Here is a 22219-nt window from a genome sequence, read left to right as displayed (position 1 = left end):
GTTTTTTTGTTCTAAAGTGAGTCTAATCAGGTAGAACAAGATAACAACTGTACTTTACTTATTTTTACAGTGTTAAAATGTAAAACAACTTTAATTTATTTTTCAATATTTATACTGCAAATCAAGACTCACGTTAAACATATGTTTTCTAAAGTAGCTTTAGATAAAGTCTGAAAGTAACAATATAGAAAGGTCAAAGGGTCATAAATGGTACAAACAGGGGGGGAAAAAACTATGAATTTATGTTTAGTTGTTAATTAGTTTTATTCAGTTTCATTAATTTTACCTAATTATACTGCACACCAAAAGTTATAATAGAGTTACAAAAATAGTAAAAATAAATAAATATAATACTACAAAATAATTATGATTTTTGCCATTGTTTGGAATGGACATTTCCAATCCGATCTCCTACATGATACTGGTATGGAAGCCCGTTTCCGCCACTGAATGGAAAACATTTTTTTAAAAAGGTAATCTGAGACATAAAGTCAGAATTGGGAGGTATAAACTAGCAATTCTGAGAAAATATCAGTCTTTTCCCCCCTCAGAATTGGACTTTATAACATACAATTTTGAGAAGAAAAACAAAAGAAAAAAGAATTGAGAGATATAAACTTGCAACTGCAAGAAAAATGTCAGAATTATGAGATACAAACATGCAATTTTGAGAAAAAAGAAAAAGTCGCAGTTGCCTTTTTATTGATTTTTTATTTAGTGGTGTGAACAGGCTTTCATACATTAACACAATTAATCTCTTCTCAAGAAAATATTTATTATTTTTATTGATGTTTATGATTATTATTGTACTTATTATATTGTTTTATTTATTTATTATATTTGAATTATATCTTTTATTTATTGATTGATATTATTATTATTATTATTGTTAATATTATTATTTTCTTGCAGTCGTAATATTGAGAGCATCTAGCTGTTGTTGCAGTGTGTGATTTTAGCCAGACACAAGCCCCTGTTGCATAATTCTGACCTAATTTGTTGGAAATGTCATGTAGGAAAAGGTCAGCACTTTCCAAATATTGTTACACTATGTTCATTCAGTTTTGTTCTCGATTAGAATATGAGAACTTTGGTGCAGAGGAGTCAGCAGTTATAGATGCCCGTGTTTGTGTCATGTTTGCCATGAGTATAAAGTGTGAGTCACATTTAGAAGGTCACAGTCTCTTTTCCTGCTGCCTGCCTCTTAAAGGAGCAGGTCGTACAGATACACTGTGTTGTCTAACTGTTTGTGTCCCTCAGGCTGGCACATGACGCAGACTTGTCCTTTGAAATGTTGTTTGTAAACATTCACATCGTCTGTTAAATCCAGATGTTCTTCCAAACAGAGGCTCACAGGTGGAGTGTTTGAGAAACCTGTCTGGAAACAGTCATTATTTGTGCTGTTATTTCAGTTGGTGTAGCTAGTGACTCAGAAACTGCACATTCCATCTTTACTCTTGAATTGCAGCAATGGGACACTGCGTGTTTGCTTGCACCACCCAAGCAGTTTGATTGAGTTTCCAAATGAACATGAACAGATGGGATCTTCATATCTGAACGAATTTGATTCTAACAGCTGGTCTTGAAATGTCTGTAGCTCTGCTTCATCATTTAACTATGAAAATGTAACTATTTTCTGCAGCTTAATTAATCAATCCCTTGCTGTTAGACCGAATCACACAGAGTTATATTTTATAATTATAATTTCAGGCACTAGGCACATAATTTTAGACACATGCATACTCAGTATTACTATTATTTTTTTATATAATTGGTTTTATATATGTTTTTATGTGTATGTATGTGTGTGTGTGTGTGTACACACACACACACACACACACTTTATTAATATTATTATTATACAATTATTATTATTATTATATATATTACAATTTTTCTGGATTATTATTATATGGGATTAATGAGTATGTAAAATAAAGTATATTAATAAAATATTAGAAACATTTATTATTATTATTATTGTTAATATTATTATTTTCTTGCAGTCGTAATATTGAGAGCATCTAGCTGTTGTTGCAGTGTGTGATTTTAGCCAGACACAAGCCCCTGTTGCATAATTCTGACCTAATTTGTTGGAAATGTCATGTAGGAAAAGGTCAGCACTTTCCAAATATTGTTACACTATGTTCATTCAGTTTTGTTCTCGATTAGAATATGAGAACTTTGGTGCAGAGGAGTCAGCAGTTATAGATGCCCGTGTTTGTGTCATGTTTGCCATGAGTATAAAGTGTGAGTCACATTTAGAAGGTCACAGTCTCTTTTCCTGCTGCCTGCCTCTTAAAGGAGCAGGTCGTACAGATACACTGTGTTGTCTAACTGTTTGTGTCCCTCAGGCTGGCACATGACGCAGACTTGTCCTTTGAAATGTTGTTTGTAAACATTCACATCGTCTGTTAAATCCAGATGTTCTTCCAAACAGAGGCTCACAGGTGGAGTGTTTGAGAAACCTGTCTGGAAACAGTCATTATTTGTGCTGTTATTTCAGTTGGTGTAGCTAGTGACTCAGAAACTGCACATTCCATCTTTACTCTTGAATTGCAGCAATGGGACACTGCGTGTTTGCTTGCACCACCCAAGCAGTTTGATTGAGTTTCCAAATGAACATGAACAGATGGGATCTTCATATCTGAACGAATTTGATTCTAACAGCTGGTCTTGAAATGTCTGTAGCTCTGCTTCATCATTTAACTATGAAAATGTAACTATTTTCTGCAGCTTAATTAATCAATCCCTTGCTGTTAGACCGAATCACACAGAGTTATATTTTATAATTATAATTTCAGGCACTAGGCACATAATTTTAGACACATGCATACTCAGTATTACTATTATTTTTTTATATAATTGGTTTTATATATGTTTTATGTGTATGTATGTGTGTGTGTGTGTACACACACACACACACACACACTTTATTAATATTATTATTATACAATTATTATTATTATTATATATATTACAATTTTTCTGGATTATTATTATATGGGATTAATGAGTATGTAAAATAAAGTATATTAATAAAATATTAGAAACATTTATTATTATTATTATTTTGAAATATTTAGTATGAAATATCACATATATACATATGTGATGTACAAATGTAAAATAAAAAATTATATACAAATTATATGTAATATTTCATGATAAATATTTCAAAAATAATATTACTAAAATGTATTCTCAATCTAGAATATAATAATATAACTAATATAATAACAATTATTATTATCATATAATAATAATAATAATAATATAACTAATATAATAATAATCATTGATTACAAGACTCAAGACCTTAAACCTAAAGCAAACCCAAACCTCGTTGGGCTTGGATCTGATAAAAGACCTCAGATCCCTGCCTTCAGTTTCTATATATTACAGAGTTTTTGCTTATAAATGTTTCATGTTTTTTTTTTTTACCTGAAATGACCGTTGTTACCACTTCTGCAGTATGACACCATTAAGTCAAGCTTTTTACTGAGGGTTCATGCAAATTACCACTACTGAGATTGTTTCAAAATCCTTATCAGCTGAATTTCTTGGCCCTTGGGCCCGGCCATTTATATTCTGGCTCAGAGAAGAAAGAAGGAAAGCCCATGCTTTGCTGTCACTTTGTGAACAGTCAGCTCGCATCTTCCGCATGGCCCTTAGGGATGTGCGAGTGATTGGGCGGTAGAAGGGTAGGGGGCTGTCAAAGCCTTCTCCTTCTGCTGCGGCGTTTTAATTCAACTCTAAAGAAAAGTTTATCTGTAGCTGTAGGTGCAGAAGTAGGAGAGCGCTCTGAATTGGGTCACATGTGACACCAGAAGAAAGATGATATTCACTGATGGCATTCTGAGCAGTTATGCAGGTAAAGAGGCAGCAAAGTGACCCGCAAAGCTTTTGGAAAGCCCATTGACCATGTTCAGTAGTGCTATAAGCTGGTAAGATCCTGTAGGAAGTGCAAGGGGTTGAGATGTTAGACCTATGGGTTTCACGTTAAGCTGTTTCGGGTTTATGAAAGGTTGTGTTGTCATGCTTAAGGAAAAGACCCCTATTCAACCACTCTCAGACTCTCTCGTCTGTTCTGTGAGCCCGAGGCTCTTCTGTGCTTCTGTCTGGCTTTTATATTCGAGACTTAAAAAATCCGGCCACAGTGGTGATACGATGTGACACAGTTGGGGCTAGCAGAGGACGCCGCAAGAAATTTCGGTCTCACCACATAAACAAGAGCTCCAGCTCTTCCAAAACAACACACTGTGCTCATTTTGTTTGTTTCTCCCCAAATTAGAGTGATTTCACGTCTGCTTTCAGCTGAAGCCGATGCACAGACTTCACTCTCTTGTTGGCCTTCATGACAGCTAGATGAAATTGTGGCAGACTGGCGAAGTTTTCAGCATGAATGTGCAGTCTCGTGAAGTTTTACAGGCAGAAAATCTCCAGTGTTTGTTGTCAATAGTGTAGCGATGTATGAAACACAGCTCACACGAAACTCACTTTCGAACAAGCAGCTTTCTCTTGGCCAATGTGGTGAATTCGTGTGACCAACTTGAATACGAGCAAAATGTTTTGGTGAAATCTTTCACCCTCATGAGAAAATCTCAATCGTGTGAATTTCTATTAAAATTTTCACCCGCAAAAACTTGCTAAACAACAGTAAATTTACAAACAGCCACCTTTAGATGTCCCCTGCCCCCCACCCCCCACAATTCCTGTTTTATATAATTGAGTCAAAGACATGATAGCCAAAATGTTCAACTAAGGCAAAAATATTCATCCAAAACAAATTGGAAATTTGAATTAAATGAAAACTAAAAGAATTTCAAATCACATGAGACTTTTCAGCATTCATAGTGCCTTCCAAAACATGCAAGCTGCCCATACCGTATGCACTTATGCACCCCCATACCATCAGAGATGCTGGCTTTTGAACTGAACGCTGATAACACACTGGAAGGTCTCTCTCCTCTTTAGCCTGGAGGACACAGCATCCATGATTTCCAACAAGAATGTCAAATTTGGACTCGTCTGACCATAGAACACTTTTCCACTTTGAAACAGTCCATTTTGAATGAACCCCACAGGACATGACGGCGCTTCTGGACCATGTTCACATATGGCTTCCTTTTTGCATGATAGAGCTTTAGTTGGCATCTGCAGATGGCACGGTGGATTGTGTTTACCGACAGTGGTTTCTGGAAGTATACTTGGGCCCATTTAGTAATGTCGATGACAGAATCAGTGTCAGTAGGTGCGTTTACATGTACACTTTTTTGTCATTCCGATTAAAATCATTCCGATTGAAAGATTCGATGAACTGTTTACATGAGACGTTATCTAATCCGATATGGTGTTTACATGTGCCTGTGCTTTCGATTTTAGGATATGCTAATAGCCTACAGTGACAACAAAAACAAGTCACCAGAGGAAAAAACGCCCATATTTACGTTAATATTTTTAATATCTGTTTGCACTTGCTTAGAATAAACGGTTAATATTTGAATCCCTTGCGTTCATTCGAGCGCTCAGTCATATGGCCAGAACGCGATCATAGAAATCATATGTCCCTCTGTAATGCAGCTGAGATTAATTGTACTCTGATACTACAAAGTTGTACTGTACTTAAATGGAACAAATACACGATTTCTTACCAAGAGTTGCTGAACAATGAATCAAAGGAGCATTGCTTTATCACAATCGTGTTTCGTACAACATTCATGGCGTGAGCATGTAAATTCAAGCAGATCGGAAATTATGAATCTGTCATCTATACAAATACAAATGACAAAGGCAACTTTTGGTCAAGTTGTTTATTTTCATTGAGCTACTTTCACTATCATCACTGTGTTGTTTCTAAGCTGAAAAGCAGAAAATTGCGCTTCATTTCAGATCTGTTTTTCACTCCGGACATGAGAGCAGATAGTCCGTCACACAGCAAGCGTTCTCCTTTCTAATGTGTTTTTAACTGTATAATGGAAATTTTAACTTTATACCTCCACTATTACCCAGTCTCTACTGTAGTGTCGGTGTCCCCAAATCACAGAATGTACCGTTGCCGACATCATCACGTTCACGTTCTGACGACCCGACCTCTGGACGTGATGACGTAGACGCAAAGTAATCGGTTTAAAGTGTTTACATGGCAGGATTTTAATTTTGTTCGGTTTATAGAAAGGTTTATCCCACCCCTCTCAAACCGATTACAATTTCATTCGGTTTGGGCATTTTTATTCCGATTGAGGTGTTTATATGGAGCATTTTCATTCGGATTGGACTTTTAAACCGATTACAATGCTCCATGTAAACGCACCTAGTGATGCAGTGTCGTCTGAGGGCCTGAAGACCATGGGCATCCAACAAAGGTCTTCGGCCTTGTCCCTTACGCACAGTTTTCTCCAGTTTCTCTGAATCTTTTGATGATGTTATGCACTGTAGATGATGAAATTTGCAAAGCCTTTGCAATTTGACATTAAGGAACGTTGTATTCCACAATCTTTTTACGCACTCTTTCACAGATTGGAGAGCCTCTGCCCATCTTTACTTTTATAAGACATCCCTTTTATAGCTAATCATGTTACAGACCTGATGCCAGTTAACTTAATTAGTTGCTAGATGTTCTCCCAGCTGAATCTTTTCAAAATGTCTTGCTTTTTCAGCCCTTTGTTGCCCCCGTGCCAACTTTTCTGAGACCTGTAGCAGGCATCAAATTTGAAATGAGCTCATTTAGTGGATAAAAGTGTAAAATTTCTCCATTTAAACATTTATGTTCTCTATGTTCTATTGTGAATAAAATATTGGCTCGTGTGATTTGAAAGTCTTTTAGTTTTCATTTTATTCAAATTTAAAAAAACGTCCCAACATTTCCAGAATTTGGGATGTACGTGTTTTGTTTCAATGCACAAAACATGGGTAAACTACAACAGGTAAACATGTCAGCAGTGTGGAGACACTTGACTGTGACCTAAAATATCGAGAGGTGACTTGCTGCTGAAGAATTTTTCGTTTATTAGCTGAAATCAAGACACCCAGAAGAGCATACTGAGCTCAGTTGTCCAAATTTAAAGGTGCACTATGCGATTTTTGCCAAACGATGTTGATATTTGAAAGCAACAAAACAAATGCGCCCATACCCCAACAGGACCTTGCCCCTATTTTGATATCTCCGCATGTACGTACACAACCCTGGCATAACGACAATCGCGGAAACAAGCAAAGATGACACACCTCTTGCCTGATCATAAACCTTCTGTTTAATGTTTTGTTCCTCCGATATTTTCTCTCTATCTATAATCGATCTGCTAATATCCGTCCTGTGCATTTAGATTTTCAACTACATGGAAAATTTTACACGCACTCCAATAATCTTTATTTACAACTTCAAAAAAACTTTTTTTTCCAGATCAAATGGCAAAGAAAACTCCAAATCTTTGGAGTATTTTGCAGATATAAATGAAAATATAATGGCTTTTAATGTGTCCTATCTTTGAACTTTCAGCTAGACATCTGCATGCGGCACAATTAGAAGAAGACAGGATTATGGTTAGAGAGGAGATTTCAGTTTTAGCATATGCTAAGACAACCGCCACCGGCATCCTTTAAGCTGTTTAACGGATTTCTCTCTGCCTGTGCACTCACCTTTAAATCTGATCTCGTTAAGAAGGATTGTCATTACTGCTAGACTGGACCTCTATCACCCATCTGCAGCAGGCCCAGTCAATGACCTTCAGTTCTGAACGCGATCGAGTTGTTTTGGACATAACGTAACCTGCCAGTAAAGTGAATATTGTATGTGAAAGTCTGTCAAGAAGTTGAACCACCATAAGCCATAACCATGGTCCAACTGGCTTGATGTTGAATCAACTTCTTGTACTTTTTCCTTTAGGCTTGTCCCAGTAAACTGCAGACACCCTTTTACAAAACTGAAAGGACAGCACAGATGGCTAAGTAGGTCTTTCAGGTTGGGCTTCACAGAGATGCTCAGAAGTACCAATGAAAGCTATTTTTAGGACCCACCTGACAAATTTGGAGCTTGTGATGGAAAACAGTTGAATTTTATTCATTTCCTCCAAGAACTGATTATGTATTCATCCATTAGACTGAGGTGAACTGAGTTGGCTCGTGTGATTTGAAAGTCTTTTAGTTTTCATTTTATTCAAATTTAAAAACGTCCCAACATTTCCAGAATTTGGGATGTACGTGTTTTGTTTCAATGCACAAAACATGGGTAAACTACAACAGGTAAACATGTCAGCAGTGTGGAGACACTTGACTGTGACCTAAAATATCGAGAGGTGACTTGCTGCTGAAGAATTTTTCGTTTATTAGCTGAAATCAAGACACCCAGAAGAGCATACTGAGCTCAGTTGTCCAAATTTAAAGGTGCACTATGCGATTTTTGCCAAACGATGTTGATATTTGAAAGCAACAAAACAAATGCGCCCATACCCCAACAGGACCTTGCCCCTATTTTGATATCTCCGCATGTACGTACACAACCCTGGCATAACGACAATCGCGGAAACAAGCAAAGATGACACACCTCTTGCCTGATCATAAACCTTCTGTTTAATGTTTTGTTCCTCCGATATTTTCTCTCTATCTATAATCGATCTGCTAATATCCGTCCTGTGCATTTAGATTTTCAACTACATGGAAAATTTTACACGCACTCAATAATCTTTATTTACAACTTCAAAAAACTTTTTTCCAGATCAAATGGCAAAGAAAACTCCAAATCTTTGGAGTATTTTGCAGATATAAATGAAAATATAATGGCTTTTAATGTGTCCTATCTTTGAACTTTCAGCTAGACATCTGCATGCGGCACAATTAGAAGAAGACAGGATTATGGTTAGAGAGGAGATTTCAGTTTTAGCATATGCTAAGACAACCGCCACCGGCATCCTTTAAGCTGTTTAACGGATTTCTCTCTGCCTGTGCACTCACCTTTAAATCTGATCTCGTTAAGAAGGATTGTCATTACTGCTAGACTGGACCTCTATCACCCATCTGCAGCAGGCCCAGTCAATGACCTTCAGTTCTGAACGCGATCGAGTTGTTTTGGACATAACGTAACCTGCCAGTAAAGTGAATATTGTATGTGAAAGTCTGTCAAGAAGTTGAACCACCATAAGCCATAACCATGGTCCAACTGGCTTGATGTTGAATCAACTTCTTGTACTTTTTCCTTTAGGCTTGTCCCAGTAAACTGCAGACACCCTTTTACAAAACTGAAAGGACAGCACAGATGGCTAAGTAGGTCTTTCAGGTTGGGCTTCACAGAGATGCTCAGAAGTACCAATGAAAGCTATTTTTAGGACCCACCTGACAAATTTGGAGCTTGTGATGGAAAACAGTTGAATTTTATTCATTTCCTCCAAGAACTGATTATGTATTCATCCATTAGACTGAGGTGAACTGAGTTCGCTTGGGTGGTTTGCATATGTGTTTTTATTGAGTATCATATTTTATATATCAGGCTTTTTACGCGCATATACTATGGAGCTCATGCTCGAGAAAGAAAAAACAGAGGGCTGAAACCGATCAGAAATGTGCAATTTGCTGCAGTTGCAGTTGATATTTATGTGGCCAATAAGAAAGATAAGATTCTGATAGTTTGAAATGTAAATCAATGAAATGCATATATAAATATCAGTTACATATCAAATATCAGAAAACTGTTTAATTTTTGTAATTTTCTCCAAAAGCTAAACCTAGATTCATCCATTAGACATTGGTGAACCGAGTCCACTAGGTTGGCTTGCATATGTGTGTTTTGTTATCATGATACACCAGGCTTTTATGGCCCATATAGTTTGATACTGGAAACTCAAGGGGGAAAAAAACACCTTAGTTTTTTTTTGTTTTTGTTTTTTTTCAGATGCAAAAATATAAAATTTAGTGCATTTGCTAATATTTATATGGCCAAAAATTAAAATTAAACTCTGAACGTTGATCTTTATAACTGTTTAACTTGCATTAAATGTTGTATCAAATATCAGAAAAAGGTTTAATTTGATTTGCTTCCTCTAAAAACTGACTGCATATGCGTCCATTAGACGTAGGTGAACTGAGTCCACTTGGGTGGTTTTAATATTAGAAGCATCGTCTCGTAAAATTGCTTCTTGTTTTATTGCACCAAGATGCCTGAAGTGAGTTCCAGTGGAGGGAGTTCAAGGGAGGATTTGTCTTGGTTTTGCACCTTTTCTTATTGCTGGAATTATCTGACAACTTTGACTCCATTTAACAAAGCAATTACTCCATTATTTATAGAGAGATGGTACCGAAGGCTGTTTGGCTAGAATCGCTGTTGCCTTTCATCGCAATGCATTATTTCCATATCACAAATCTTCACAAAAGCCCCCCGTTTACAGAGTCGTGTGAATGTTTGCCTCGATTTTATGTCTCCTAGCAAAGTGAAACAAAGTGTACTCACAATGAAAGAATTTAATTAGTCCTGTATTATGCAGTTCTCCCTGTTTTCCCTTCTGTTCTGTATTTGGATTATCCCTGACACGCAGGGGCTGATTATTTTCCGAGCCGCGTGCTTCCTCTTTACTGCTCTTTATAATGTGTTGTTAAATTGAAAACACTGATTCCAGTCCCCCTGAAGCATGAGGGCAGGAAATGAGAGCAGTAGTCGTGTGTTGGGGAGCATTTCCTCCGTGTCTTTGCTCGGTGTGTGTGGTTGGTGGTCAGAATCAGCGTTGGTTCTGCTCCAGATCAGAGCGAAGCGTTTGGAGCGGGTGAAGCTGGACCACATGAAGCACTGGCGTATGCTTTACAGTACGGTTTGTTGTGACAACAGATGGTCTTAATGTTTGATGTTACGTTGTTAGGGTTATTGAATGTTGAATCACGCTGCACTGCACTATGCAGAACTGCATTTTGCCATACTGCTGCACTACATTGCTATACATTTATTCTGCCCAAAATAGTATACTAGACTGAACTATTCACTACTGCATTGTACCATTTGGGCAAAATCACACCGCAGTATACACTGCATTATACTGTATTGCATAAAAACTGTACTTTATCGCACAATATTATTCAACACTTTATCATACTATTCAATACTGTACAATTCAGCATTGTGCTGTACTCTACCATACTACACTGTGCAATACTACGCAATACTATATACAGTGTACAACACTGTACTACCATGCATTATACTATACCATAGGGTTATTATAGTTTTTCATTTTCAGTGTAGTTTTTGTTTCTATTTTCATTTCAGTTCATTAGTTTAATTTTTGTTGTTGTTTTTTGTTTCAGTTTTGTTTTGTTTTTGTCCAGTATATATGTTTGTAATTTTACTTATTTTTTTTAGTAATTTTGTTAATGTGTTACTGGTGCAGTTTTGCTTTGGATCTTCTTTTCTAAATTCTAAATAAAAACATCAAATTGTTCAGGACAGTCTAGGTGTTTTAATTTTTAATGATGGTGGGTTGCAGAGGTTTAACATTTTCTGATCTATTGCATAAGAAAAATTAAATGATTAATTAATTAAACTTTAATGCTTTTAAATATAAATTTTATTTATTGGTAACATTATTTAAGACTAATAAGTGAATAATTGTATTTTGTTTAATATAATTTTAATATATTTAATAATTAAAAAATGTGTTTTCATGTAATTTAATTCATGTAGACCTTATTCTGCAGATGACAGCGCAACAAAACACAAAAGGTTGTGGGTGTTATGTGCTTTTTGACGCTGTCCCATACAATCAAAACCATTAACCATATATCATTCTGTCTCAAAAATAACTTTTATTTTATTTTTAGATAATACAATTTTTAGGAGTCCCATGTGCCTGGTTTCTCCCAAAGTTTTTATTCTCCATTTATGTCAGCTGATGGAGTTTGGGTTCCTTTCTATGGTTGACTTTTGCTTCCTTATTTGGGGTTTAAAAGACCCTTAAAATTTAGTAATAATATTGATTTGACAGTGCTGACACTATCGGATGAGAACAAAACTTGAAAAAAACTGAATTGAGAAGAATAATGGCATTATTGTCTTCTGTAGAGCTGCTTTATAGCTAAATTGCATTTGTATCTGTATTATATACAGGGCTATATAAATACAGGTGCATCTCAATAAATTAGAATGTCGTGGAAAAGTTCATTTATTTCAGTAATTCAACTCAAATTGTGAAACACGTGTATTAAATAAATTCAATGCACACAGACTGAAGTAGTTTAAGTCTTTGGTTCTTTTAATTGTGATGATTTGGGCTCACATTTAACAAAAACCCACCAATTCACTATCTCAACAAATTAGAATATGGTGACATGCCAATCAGCTAATCAACTCAAAACACCTGCAAAGGTTTCCTGAGCCTTCAACATGGTCTCTCAGTTTGGTTCACTAGGCTACACAATCATGGGGAAGACTGCTGATCTGACAGTTGTCCAGAAGACAATCATTGACACCCTTCACAAGGAGGGTAAGCCACAAACATTCATTGCCAAAGAAGCTGGCTGTTCACAGAGTGCTGTATCCAAGCATGTTAACAGAAAGTTGAGTGGAAGGAAAAAGTGTGGAAGGAAAAGATGCACAACCAACCGAGAGAACCGCAGCCTTATGAGGATTGTCAAGCAAAATCGATTCAAGAATTTGGGTGAACTTCACAAGGAATGGACTGAGGCTGGGGTCAAGGTATCAAGAGCCACCACACACAGACGTGTCAAGGAATTTGGCTACAGTTGTCGTATTCCTCTTGTTAAGCCACTCCTGAACCACAGACAACGTCAGAGGCGTCTTACCTGGGCTAAGGAGAAGAAGAACTGGACTGTTGCCCAGTGGTCCAAAGTCCTCTTTTCAGATGAGAGCAAGTTTTGTACTTCATTTGGAAACCAAGGAACTAGAGTCTGGAGGAAGGGTGGAGAAGCTCATAGCCCAAGTTGCTTGAAGTCCAGTGTTCAGTTTCCACAGTCTGTGATGATTTGGGCTGCAATGTCATCTGCTGGTGTTGGTCCATTGTGTTTTTTGAAAACCAAAGTCACTGCACCCGTTTACCAAGAAATGTTGGAGCACTTCATGCTTCCTTCTGCTGACCAGCTTTTTGAGGATGCTGATTTCATTTTCCAGCAGGATTTGACACCTGCCCACACTGCCAAAAGCACCAAAAGTTGGTTAAATGACCATGGTGTTGGTGTGCTTGACTGGCCAGCAAACTCACCAGACCTGAACCCCATAGAGAATCTGTGGGGTATTGTCAAGAGGAAAATGAGAAACAAGAGACCAAAAAATGCAGATGAGCTGAAGGCCACTGTCAAAGAAACCTGGGCTTCCATACCACCTCAGCAGTACCACAAACGGATCACCTCCATGCCACGCTGAATTGAGGCAGTAATTAAAGCAAAAGGAGCCTCTACCAAGTATTGAGTACATATACAGTAAATGAACATACTTTCCAGAAGGCCAACAATTCACTAAAAACGTTTTTTTTTTATTGGTCTTATGAAGTATTCTAATTTGTTGAGAAAGTGAATTGGTGGGTTTTTGTTAAATGTGTGCTAAAATCATCACAATTAAAAGAACCAAACACTTAAACTTACTTCAGTCTGTGTGCATTGAATTTATTTAATACACGAGTTTCACAACTTGAGTTGAATTACTGAAATAAATGAACTTTTCCACGACATTCTAATTTATTGAGATGCACCTGTAAGGTGACTTGACTATACTATACTATACTATACTATACTATACTATACTATACTATGTACTACCATTCTTGAAAGTTCCTTAGAGTAACATGTAAATACGACGGTATATGGATTTTACTACCATGGTACTGATACAGTGTCTGATACCATCGCTGTACTACTGTAGTGTGGCAGTACTTTTTTGTGCATGCTATGTGTCTGTTGGCAGCGTCGCCCACAAAACAGATCACACACACGGCCTGACTCTTGCGATCACGCCTGACTCACAGGAGCTGATCTGAGAGTCTTTCTGCAGCAGAGCTCTGGATGTGACAGCGTCAGCTGAGATGAAGATAAATGAGTTCAGGTTTCAGGAAGATGTGTTCTTTTATCTCTGGAGTGACTGCATTTGACAGCTTAGGGTCACAGCAGCTCCTGGAGAGATTATTTTTGGGAAACCTCACAGCGGGATGCCACTGTTTTGTTGTGTATGTGTGAGTGTGTGTCGACTCTGCATGCATGCCTTGCTGTATATCAGCATTTATTTCTCAGCTTGTCCTATTCTTTTGATTGCATGTGTCTCTGGTAATGTTTCCAGCTCATAACCAGTCGGCAGACCACACTTGGCTGTCCTTGTTCAACTGTTCCTCCATGACAGTGTGTAATTTTGAAGAGTGGAGTCCAGCCAGTCGGCTGAGTGTTGAGTGTGTTTGGGTGACCTCCACTCCTGTTATTCTGGGTCAAGCTGAGTTATACGGCTGACTGCGTAAACACGCACACACACAACGGACCCACAACAGAACAAGCTCAGATGAGACTTAATAAAAATATGTGATGCACTCTAAAAAACTATAATGCACTTTTTTTTTTTTATGCATTTTTGAGAATTTAAAGATGTGAAATATCTGAAAAGATGAAATATATGTGCATGCATTTGTAAATGATATACTTAAATGACTTAAAATAGATTTCAATTTTTTCAAAGTTCTTAAAACTTACTAGTATAGTTTCTCCTTTCTCAAATAATTTGATTAAAATTTAACAAAAATATCTTAAAATATACTTAATTTATTTCTACGCATTTATTTTGTTGATCAGAAATTTTATCAAGGTATAATTATTTATTATTGTGAAATGTAAAAAGCCACTGAATTATTTTTTATAGTGTGTTTATCCACTGTCCTGAGGTCAGAAGTGAACTGTAACTGGGAGTTGGTTGGATAAAGTTGCTTCCAACATTATGTCTTTGCATACTAGATGCTAAATACGGCATGCATTGTTTTGATGAATGATGTACTTAATTCTCCATTACAGCACATTTGAAGATACAGTATATACATTTCAGAAAGCACTTGCCTCCCTGTGGAGCCGTCATCCTCCGGTTTTCGAGAACACGGCTTCATGCGGCCAAACAACACATCTAGGAGATCCCTCCTGCTCTTGACTAATGAGACATTCAGGATTTCTTAAGTTTGTAAGGAGTAATAGTTTGTGTTGGCTTGGAGATTTCAACCTCTGCTCTTGTGTCAGAGCACTAAATGAGTAAACAGTAGAAAAAGTAAAGCAAATCTGATCAGTCCCAGTCAATAAAAGTCCATCAGTTCAAGTAGACTGTTAAATTGATAAAAAGTGACTGTAAAAACTTTTACATTGTTATGAAAAATCAATTTCAGATAAAGTGTTATTTTATCAACAACAATATGAGCAGCCCAATTGTTTTCAAAATTGATAACCATAAGAAATGTTTATTGAGCAGCAAATCAGCATATCAGAATGATTTCTGAAGGATCATGTGGCACTGAAGACTGGAGTAATGATGCTGAAAATCCAGCTTTGCATCACAGAAATAAATTGCATTTTTTAAGTATATTAAAATAAAAAAACTGTTATTTTAAATGGTTACAATATTTCATAATATTATTGTTTTTACTGTGTTTTTGATCAAATATGCAGCCTTGGCGACTAATTTTTTTTTCATTACATTATCATTTTATTTTTTATATTAACTTTTTTTTTTTGGTTGAAGGGAGATGAAGTGTTCTTTGCCATCCTTCTAAAAAACGTATTATGTAGTTAAAAAATGAAAGAATCCTTTTAATTTTATTAAATTAATAATAATTTAATTTGCTGCATTATCTAGTGGAACATCGACTGCAGTTTCCTGGACAGAAAATGAGAAATGATGAAACACTAAACTGTTTTCTCTCTTCCTCTCTGTTTGTTGCTATACTGGAATGAAATGAGCTGAATTCAACTCTCAGTAGTGAACATTAATGCTAGCAGATGGAAATGTTTGATCAGTAGTTAAGTGCCTCTCGGCTTACATTAGCTTACGTGTGTTGTGTCTGTTCGCTGTAGCTCAAACAACCACAGCAACATTTCTTTTCAGCACGTTTTAAAGCTGATTATTTGGAGGGTTTCCGAGTCTGAAGTCCCCTAATGCCTAGCTAAATGATATGAGGAGACATTAGTTGAGATCTCAGAACATCTTCGTGGTTGAAGAAGCATCACTAATCATAATGAATGCTTATTAGCATCTTAATAAAGTATGGGAGAATTAGAGTGTATGAAATTAAAATTCTGATTGTAATACAGGGACATTAAGAAGTGTCTCATATTAAAATAGTCCTTTTGCAGCGTGGGGTGGAGAAGACGGAGCGCAGGAGGCAAATGGAAGCTAATTATGAGTTAATTATGTACGCTTCATTAGAGCAATGTGCTGTGGTCACATGACGTCTTTTCCAAAATCCATTCCTTTTTCTTGGCATTGATGCAATAATTCATTTTTAGGATATTTGCTGATATTTCAGTTGTACAAGGTTGTTCTAATTTTTGGGATAGCTTTGCATATAAAATATGAGTTTTTCTATGCATACTAGGAAGATATGGTTAAATGATCTTATCTGCTGTGACTTATGATGAACTGCATCACTTAACTGTCCCTTTAAACTGTAGTTCTTTACAGTAAGTGTTCAACTGTACAAGATATGTGGTATCCGATTGCCTGTATGCAGATATTTTTAGCTAATTTATTTCTCTAACCTCTCATTAGACTGCACAGCTCTGTGTTGTAAGTATAAAATCATTTGCTTTTGCAATTAAAATGTCACTGCACACAGTTGGATTAATGGATTATTAAACGTACTTCACATTTGCTGACTTTATTAGTGGTGTTGCTTTGGCAAGTATGACTGTGGCTATCGCTCATACTCAGGGTTCAGAGTGATCTGAAGTAAGGTGGTAAACTTTGGCTATAGGAAGAGAGGTGTGCTAGAGCAAGCTAGCATCTCCACATTTTTATCCGAAGGTTTAGATGTACTGTTTGCCCTCAAGCAAAGATTAAAATAAAGCAATACAAATATTTAAAAAGGGATCTGAAGAAAACCTGACCCTTTTTTAACTGACATTTATGAGTATGATGCATACTAAAATTTCAGTTGTATTTATTTATTTACTTTTTTTTTTGCATTGTATTTTTGCAATTTTTTATGATTTACTTTAGAAGAGAGGTGTGCTATAGCAAGCTATACACTCCACTTATTTGTCAAAGGGATTTATTAAATATTAAGATAGGATCTGAAAGAAATATTGAGAGATATTTTATTTTGATATTATTTTGTGTAGACAAGGACTAACGTGTCAGTTTTTTATTTATTTATTTATTTCCTCCTTTTAATTTTTTAATAGTTGCAAATCCAGTTTTTTCCCCACTGTTTTTATTATCTTTGTTTATTTGACTATATTTTAGTCATTTAATTACTTGAATTCTCTGTGAACAACAAACTATTTGGTGAAACATGAAAGATTATATTATCAGGTGTGTGGCTTTACTCTTACAAATTTTTATTTATTTTTTTTTTAAGGAAAGTCCTACCTTGACTATCCTCAGGATGTTATTGTAATTGAAATGTTGCAGATCTCCAGGATTTGATATATAGTCTCAAGTGCTTTTCAGGGTCCAAAAATAGATTGGACTGAAAATGTCAACCTGCAACACAGTGTGTGTGTGTGTGTGTGTGTTTGTGCGTGAGAATTCCATTCAGCCAATCCGTGACATTACACACCTGCAACTGTTTCAATATAAATTTAAAGCTAAAAGCTGTCAATCAGACTTTAATTACACGTTTTCCACCGTAATCCTCAGTGGAGCCAGTCGTTAGATATTATTCTTGTGCCTCACTAACAGATGTGGTGAAATGACAGTGACTGCTCTTGAATTACCGAGCAGAACGAGAACAGAGGTTGCCTTGGCAATGCCTCAAACGTATGGCCTTCAAATGAGACCACTGCTGGAAGATGATTTCTCATTTTGATCTCATTTATTCAACTGATCAGATCTGCATTTTGCCTTTTGTTCTTCAAGTTGTACTTCCCTTTGCATTGCATACACCTTGTAAGATTATGTATTCAAATTCATATAATTGTTTTATGTTGAAATGCAGAGTGCATGCAAATTTGCATTATGGGTAACAGGATTATGTGTGCGTGGCGGCTTTAGGAGTCACACAGCGTGTTGATCTGGGAAGACTTGAGGACATCAACTCTCTCTCGAGACCCCAATCTTCTCATTACTTCACTCCCTTTCATTTCACAAATGACTGAACTCTGTCAGTGTGATTATGAGTGAGCGTCTCCACCGAACCATTAACCTGAATTTGAAATGTTGTGTTGGATTGGACAGTGTCTGTATGTTAAAGTCTAATTGTAATGGGCAGCAGCGTTATTCTCGCGTAGCGTCCATTGTCTGCGGTCATAGTTTCCTGAAATGCAACTGTTTGGAGTTGGGTGTGGTGGCAAATAACTAGGTTTGTCGATGCTGGGAAGTCAGGGAAATTAAATTAAAGATTCTAAGATCCTTTATGATTGTATCATTTGAGATCATGTTTGGACTTTGGAAACCAAAATCATTCGGGTCGAGGGATGTGTCGTTCAGAGATGTTGTACAAAATCTGAATGACTTTCTTAGCATAAAAAAAGATATTTTGAAGAATGTTTGACTATTTTTGTCTATACAATGAAAGTCGATGGAGTCCAAAACAGCACTGGACCGCATTGACTTTTATTATACACTCTTAAAAAAAAAAAAAATTAAAATAAATAAAGGATATTTATTGGGATCTATGGTTTACATGAAAGTGCTTTGAAACCCCTTGGAACTTTCTATTCCACAAAAGTTTCTTTAGATCTTAAAAATGTTCTTCAAAGAAAAAATGGTTCTTTTAGGAACTGATAACTGCTAGGTTCTTTGGGGAACCAAAAATACTTTTGCAAAACTTCTATTGCATTGCTGCGAAAACACCTTTGTAGAACCTTTATTTTAAAGAGTATATGGATAAAAAACAAACAAACAAAACACTATTTTGACATTTTTCAAAATAGCTTTTGTGCTCTGCAGAAAGCCATACAGGTTTTATATGATTTAAAGGGATAGCTCACCCAAAAAGAAAATTCTGTCATTAATTACCCACCCTCATGTCGTCCCAAACCCGTGATACCTTCATTCATCTTTGGAACACGTTCTACGTCAGAATGCCAGCTCCTGTATCAGCAGCTCCACACACATGGACTGACATGGAAGAGAAGAAATTGTTGAATAGAGTCATTATTTTTGTTTTTCTCGTAGCTTCATAAAATTAAGGTTGAACCACTGATGCCACATGGACTATTTTAACAATGTCCTTACTACCTTTCTGGATCTTGAACCTGTCTATTGCATTGCTGACTATGCTGGATCAGAAAGCTCTCGGATTTCATCAAAAATATCCTAATTTGTGTTCTGGAGATGAACGAAGGTCTTACGGACCTGACTTGAGGGTGAGTAGTTAATGACAGAATTTTCTTTTTTGGGTGAAATATCCCTTTAAATATTTTTGTTTCTAAATGAACTATCCTTTAACTATCCCTCATTTTTAGGTAAACTATACTGTTAATGCCTCTTTTACTCACCCGCCAGTGAACTAAGATCATAAACTGTCATGATATAGCCTACAGATGGTAGGATATTGATCCAGAAGTCATTAGGTGGACATTAATTGAGTATTACATTGCAATTGGCTGACTCATAGTAGTTAATGCATATATAGCTAGTGTTTTCAACCAGCTGGTGTCTCTCTGTCTTTTATGTTTCTAACAGCAAAGCTCATAACATTGCAACATCAATACCGAAGGCTCTGAACCAGACCCTGTAATGTATATAAGTTAATACAGAGGTGGAGCTTGCCTTATTAATAGGGGGGACCAAGTAAGAAAGCAAGGACTTGGATGAATACTTAAGGACTTTATGTGTTTATAGAACATATATTTATATGTTATCTGCATTTTTTAATATCTTTGTTTTTAATTTGTAATTAGAAATATTGTGATATAAAATGTAGCTAATTTATTCCTGTGATGGCAAAGCTGAAATTTCAGCAGTCATTACTCTGTCTCTAATATATGTATAAATACATATTTTTTCAGTAATCTTTGATTAATGGAAAGTAAAAAAAAATATATATTAGATTATATATTTCATAGATTTGGCACCCATTTGATATGGCAGCCGTACTTGGTTTTCTCCTGATTAATCACTTGAGCTTGTATTACTCACGTTTAAGTCACTTGGGATAAAAACATCTGATAAATAAAGAAATGTAAATGAAAACCACTTATATGCAGGATTTATGCTCTTCCATGTCTCACTAAACCGCTTTATCATTCTAAAATTCATTAAAAACAAAGACCGAGAAACAGAGGTGGATCTCTGCAGTGATTAATGAGAGTCTACGAGAAAGAAATAATGAATAATAACAGAGAAATATGAGATATGCACTAATCCCTGCAAGTAACCTTCGCCTCATTTGACATCTACTGCGTGCAGTGTGCCTGGAGGAAAGCCCACAACATGGAGAACACTGCATCTCTCCCTGTCTCACACACACAACACAGAGAGAGACAGAGGGAGTCACAGACACACAAGCTGTCAATTCTAATCTACAGTATTCGAACATGTAAGACATGCATAGTTCCTTCCATGCTCAACAAAACACACACATGCACACCAGCTAATCATATCCAGCCTCTACTGCTTCATGCTGCTCATTTGCTCTGACGTCCTCTCTGTAGATGGGAGGGGTGTGTATGTGTGTGTGTGTGTGTGTGTGTGTGTGTGTGTGTGTGAGAGAGAGTGTGTGTTTATGGGAGTGTGCACTGCACAGCTGAGAGAAAACTAGTGCTTATATACTGGTGTCAAGCAGGAGCCACTAGTTACTGCTGCTGTCTTAAAGCCACACCTGCTTGTGAGTTTAAACTGAGAGAGAGAGAGAGAGAGAGAGATCGTGGACAAGTGCATTCAAATCTCTGCAGTCACCAGCTGAGCACCATTCGCTGCTGTCATGTGTTTGCTGCTCTTCTATATTCCTGCCCTTCCCATGATGCTGTGATTTTTTCCTGCCGTGGATTTTCCATGTTGGGTTACGTACTTCAGGAAAACCTTAAGAGCTAAACAGATTCACATTTGCTCTTGGAAGAACATCTTGGACTGGTCAACATACAGGTGGATCGCTTTTTCATTTTTGAAGACCGTAATAGGGACTGTATTGGGAATAATATCTCAAGAACGCTGGATGCTACAGTGTGTGGCAGGATACAGTGGACTGATTCTGGGTCCAGGGGAAGATGCCTGCTATCCTGGTGGTCACTAACATGAAGTCTGGACTGCCGAAGCCGATCCACAGCGCCCTCCCCATCCCGCAGGTGCCCACCCGGGCTGTGGCCCCCCGGCCCTGCTTCACCAGCCCCCCGCAGAGCAACACTCACCTCCACCTCGGGAGTCAGAGCGGGTGGGCAACAGGCAAAAACTACCATCCTGCTGACAGTGGAGAGGACACACAGGTTAGAAAGATGTGTGTGTGTGTTCAGTGGTGTTGAGGTTGAGTTTAGGTTGAGCTAAGTTTTCTTTTTCTTATCTATCTATCTATATGGTGCAATGTATTGTCATAGACTACTGCAGGATATCTGAAGTTTTGCATCTTATGGCTCTGCCGATAACTTATGTATCAGTAATAAATCTGTGTGTGTACATTATATTCCTCTTACAAAAGACATTGTAGTGGTACCATGGTACAGGGATGGTATCTGGCGGTAATACCATAGTACTGTTTGACAACCATATTTTATAGCATAGTATTTAAGAATACCATGATGCAGTATATTAAACCAGAAAACTACCATTGTACATGTATTAAAAACATGGAATTACCATGATACATGTTTAGAGGAATCATGCCATGGCAGTACCAAGATAAAGTGGCACTTTAATATATAATACTGTGGTACTCATATTTAATGATATTTGCATGTTACTAAAAGGTCAAACATGGTGCTTTTGTTAAGTGTTTTATCAGATCAAAACATGATAAAATACTATACTTCTGCATAAAGGTTAAGATGCACCAATCTTACATTTGTGCACTACCACCAATATTGTAACTAAATTCCATATTATTTTATCTAAAGTTTGAGATTTGTTAAAGATTACATTTTACAGGTATGAAATTATTAGTGTTTTTAAAGAAGA

The 22219-nt window shown here is 36.7% G+C and overlaps 1 protein-coding gene across 6 annotated transcripts in view; it reads left to right on the top strand.

The window, feature by feature from the left end:
* Window positions 1-22219, top strand: part of nav2a (neuron navigator 2a) — a 211600-nt gene that overhangs the window by 92020 nt on the left and 97361 nt on the right. The window contains exon 1 of one of the 6 annotated variants that reach the window (XM_058780590.1): window positions 20890-21534. The exons of the other annotated variants lie outside the window; for them this stretch is intronic. Coding sequence (XP_058636573.1) covers window positions 21319-21534 — 216 coding nt within the window. The 5' untranslated portion in view covers window positions 20890-21318. Of the gene's footprint in view, window positions 1-20889; window positions 21535-22219 lie in introns of those variants that run through there. 6 annotated transcript variants of the gene reach the window in all.

Source organism: Onychostoma macrolepis, chromosome 07, assembly GCF_012432095.1.
Source record: "Onychostoma macrolepis isolate SWU-2019 chromosome 07, ASM1243209v1, whole genome shotgun sequence".
Lineage (NCBI taxonomy): Eukaryota > Metazoa > Chordata > Actinopteri > Cypriniformes > Cyprinidae > Onychostoma > Onychostoma macrolepis.
The sequence above is the reverse complement of the archived record's forward strand: the minus strand, read 5'-3'. Positions and strand labels throughout refer to the sequence as shown.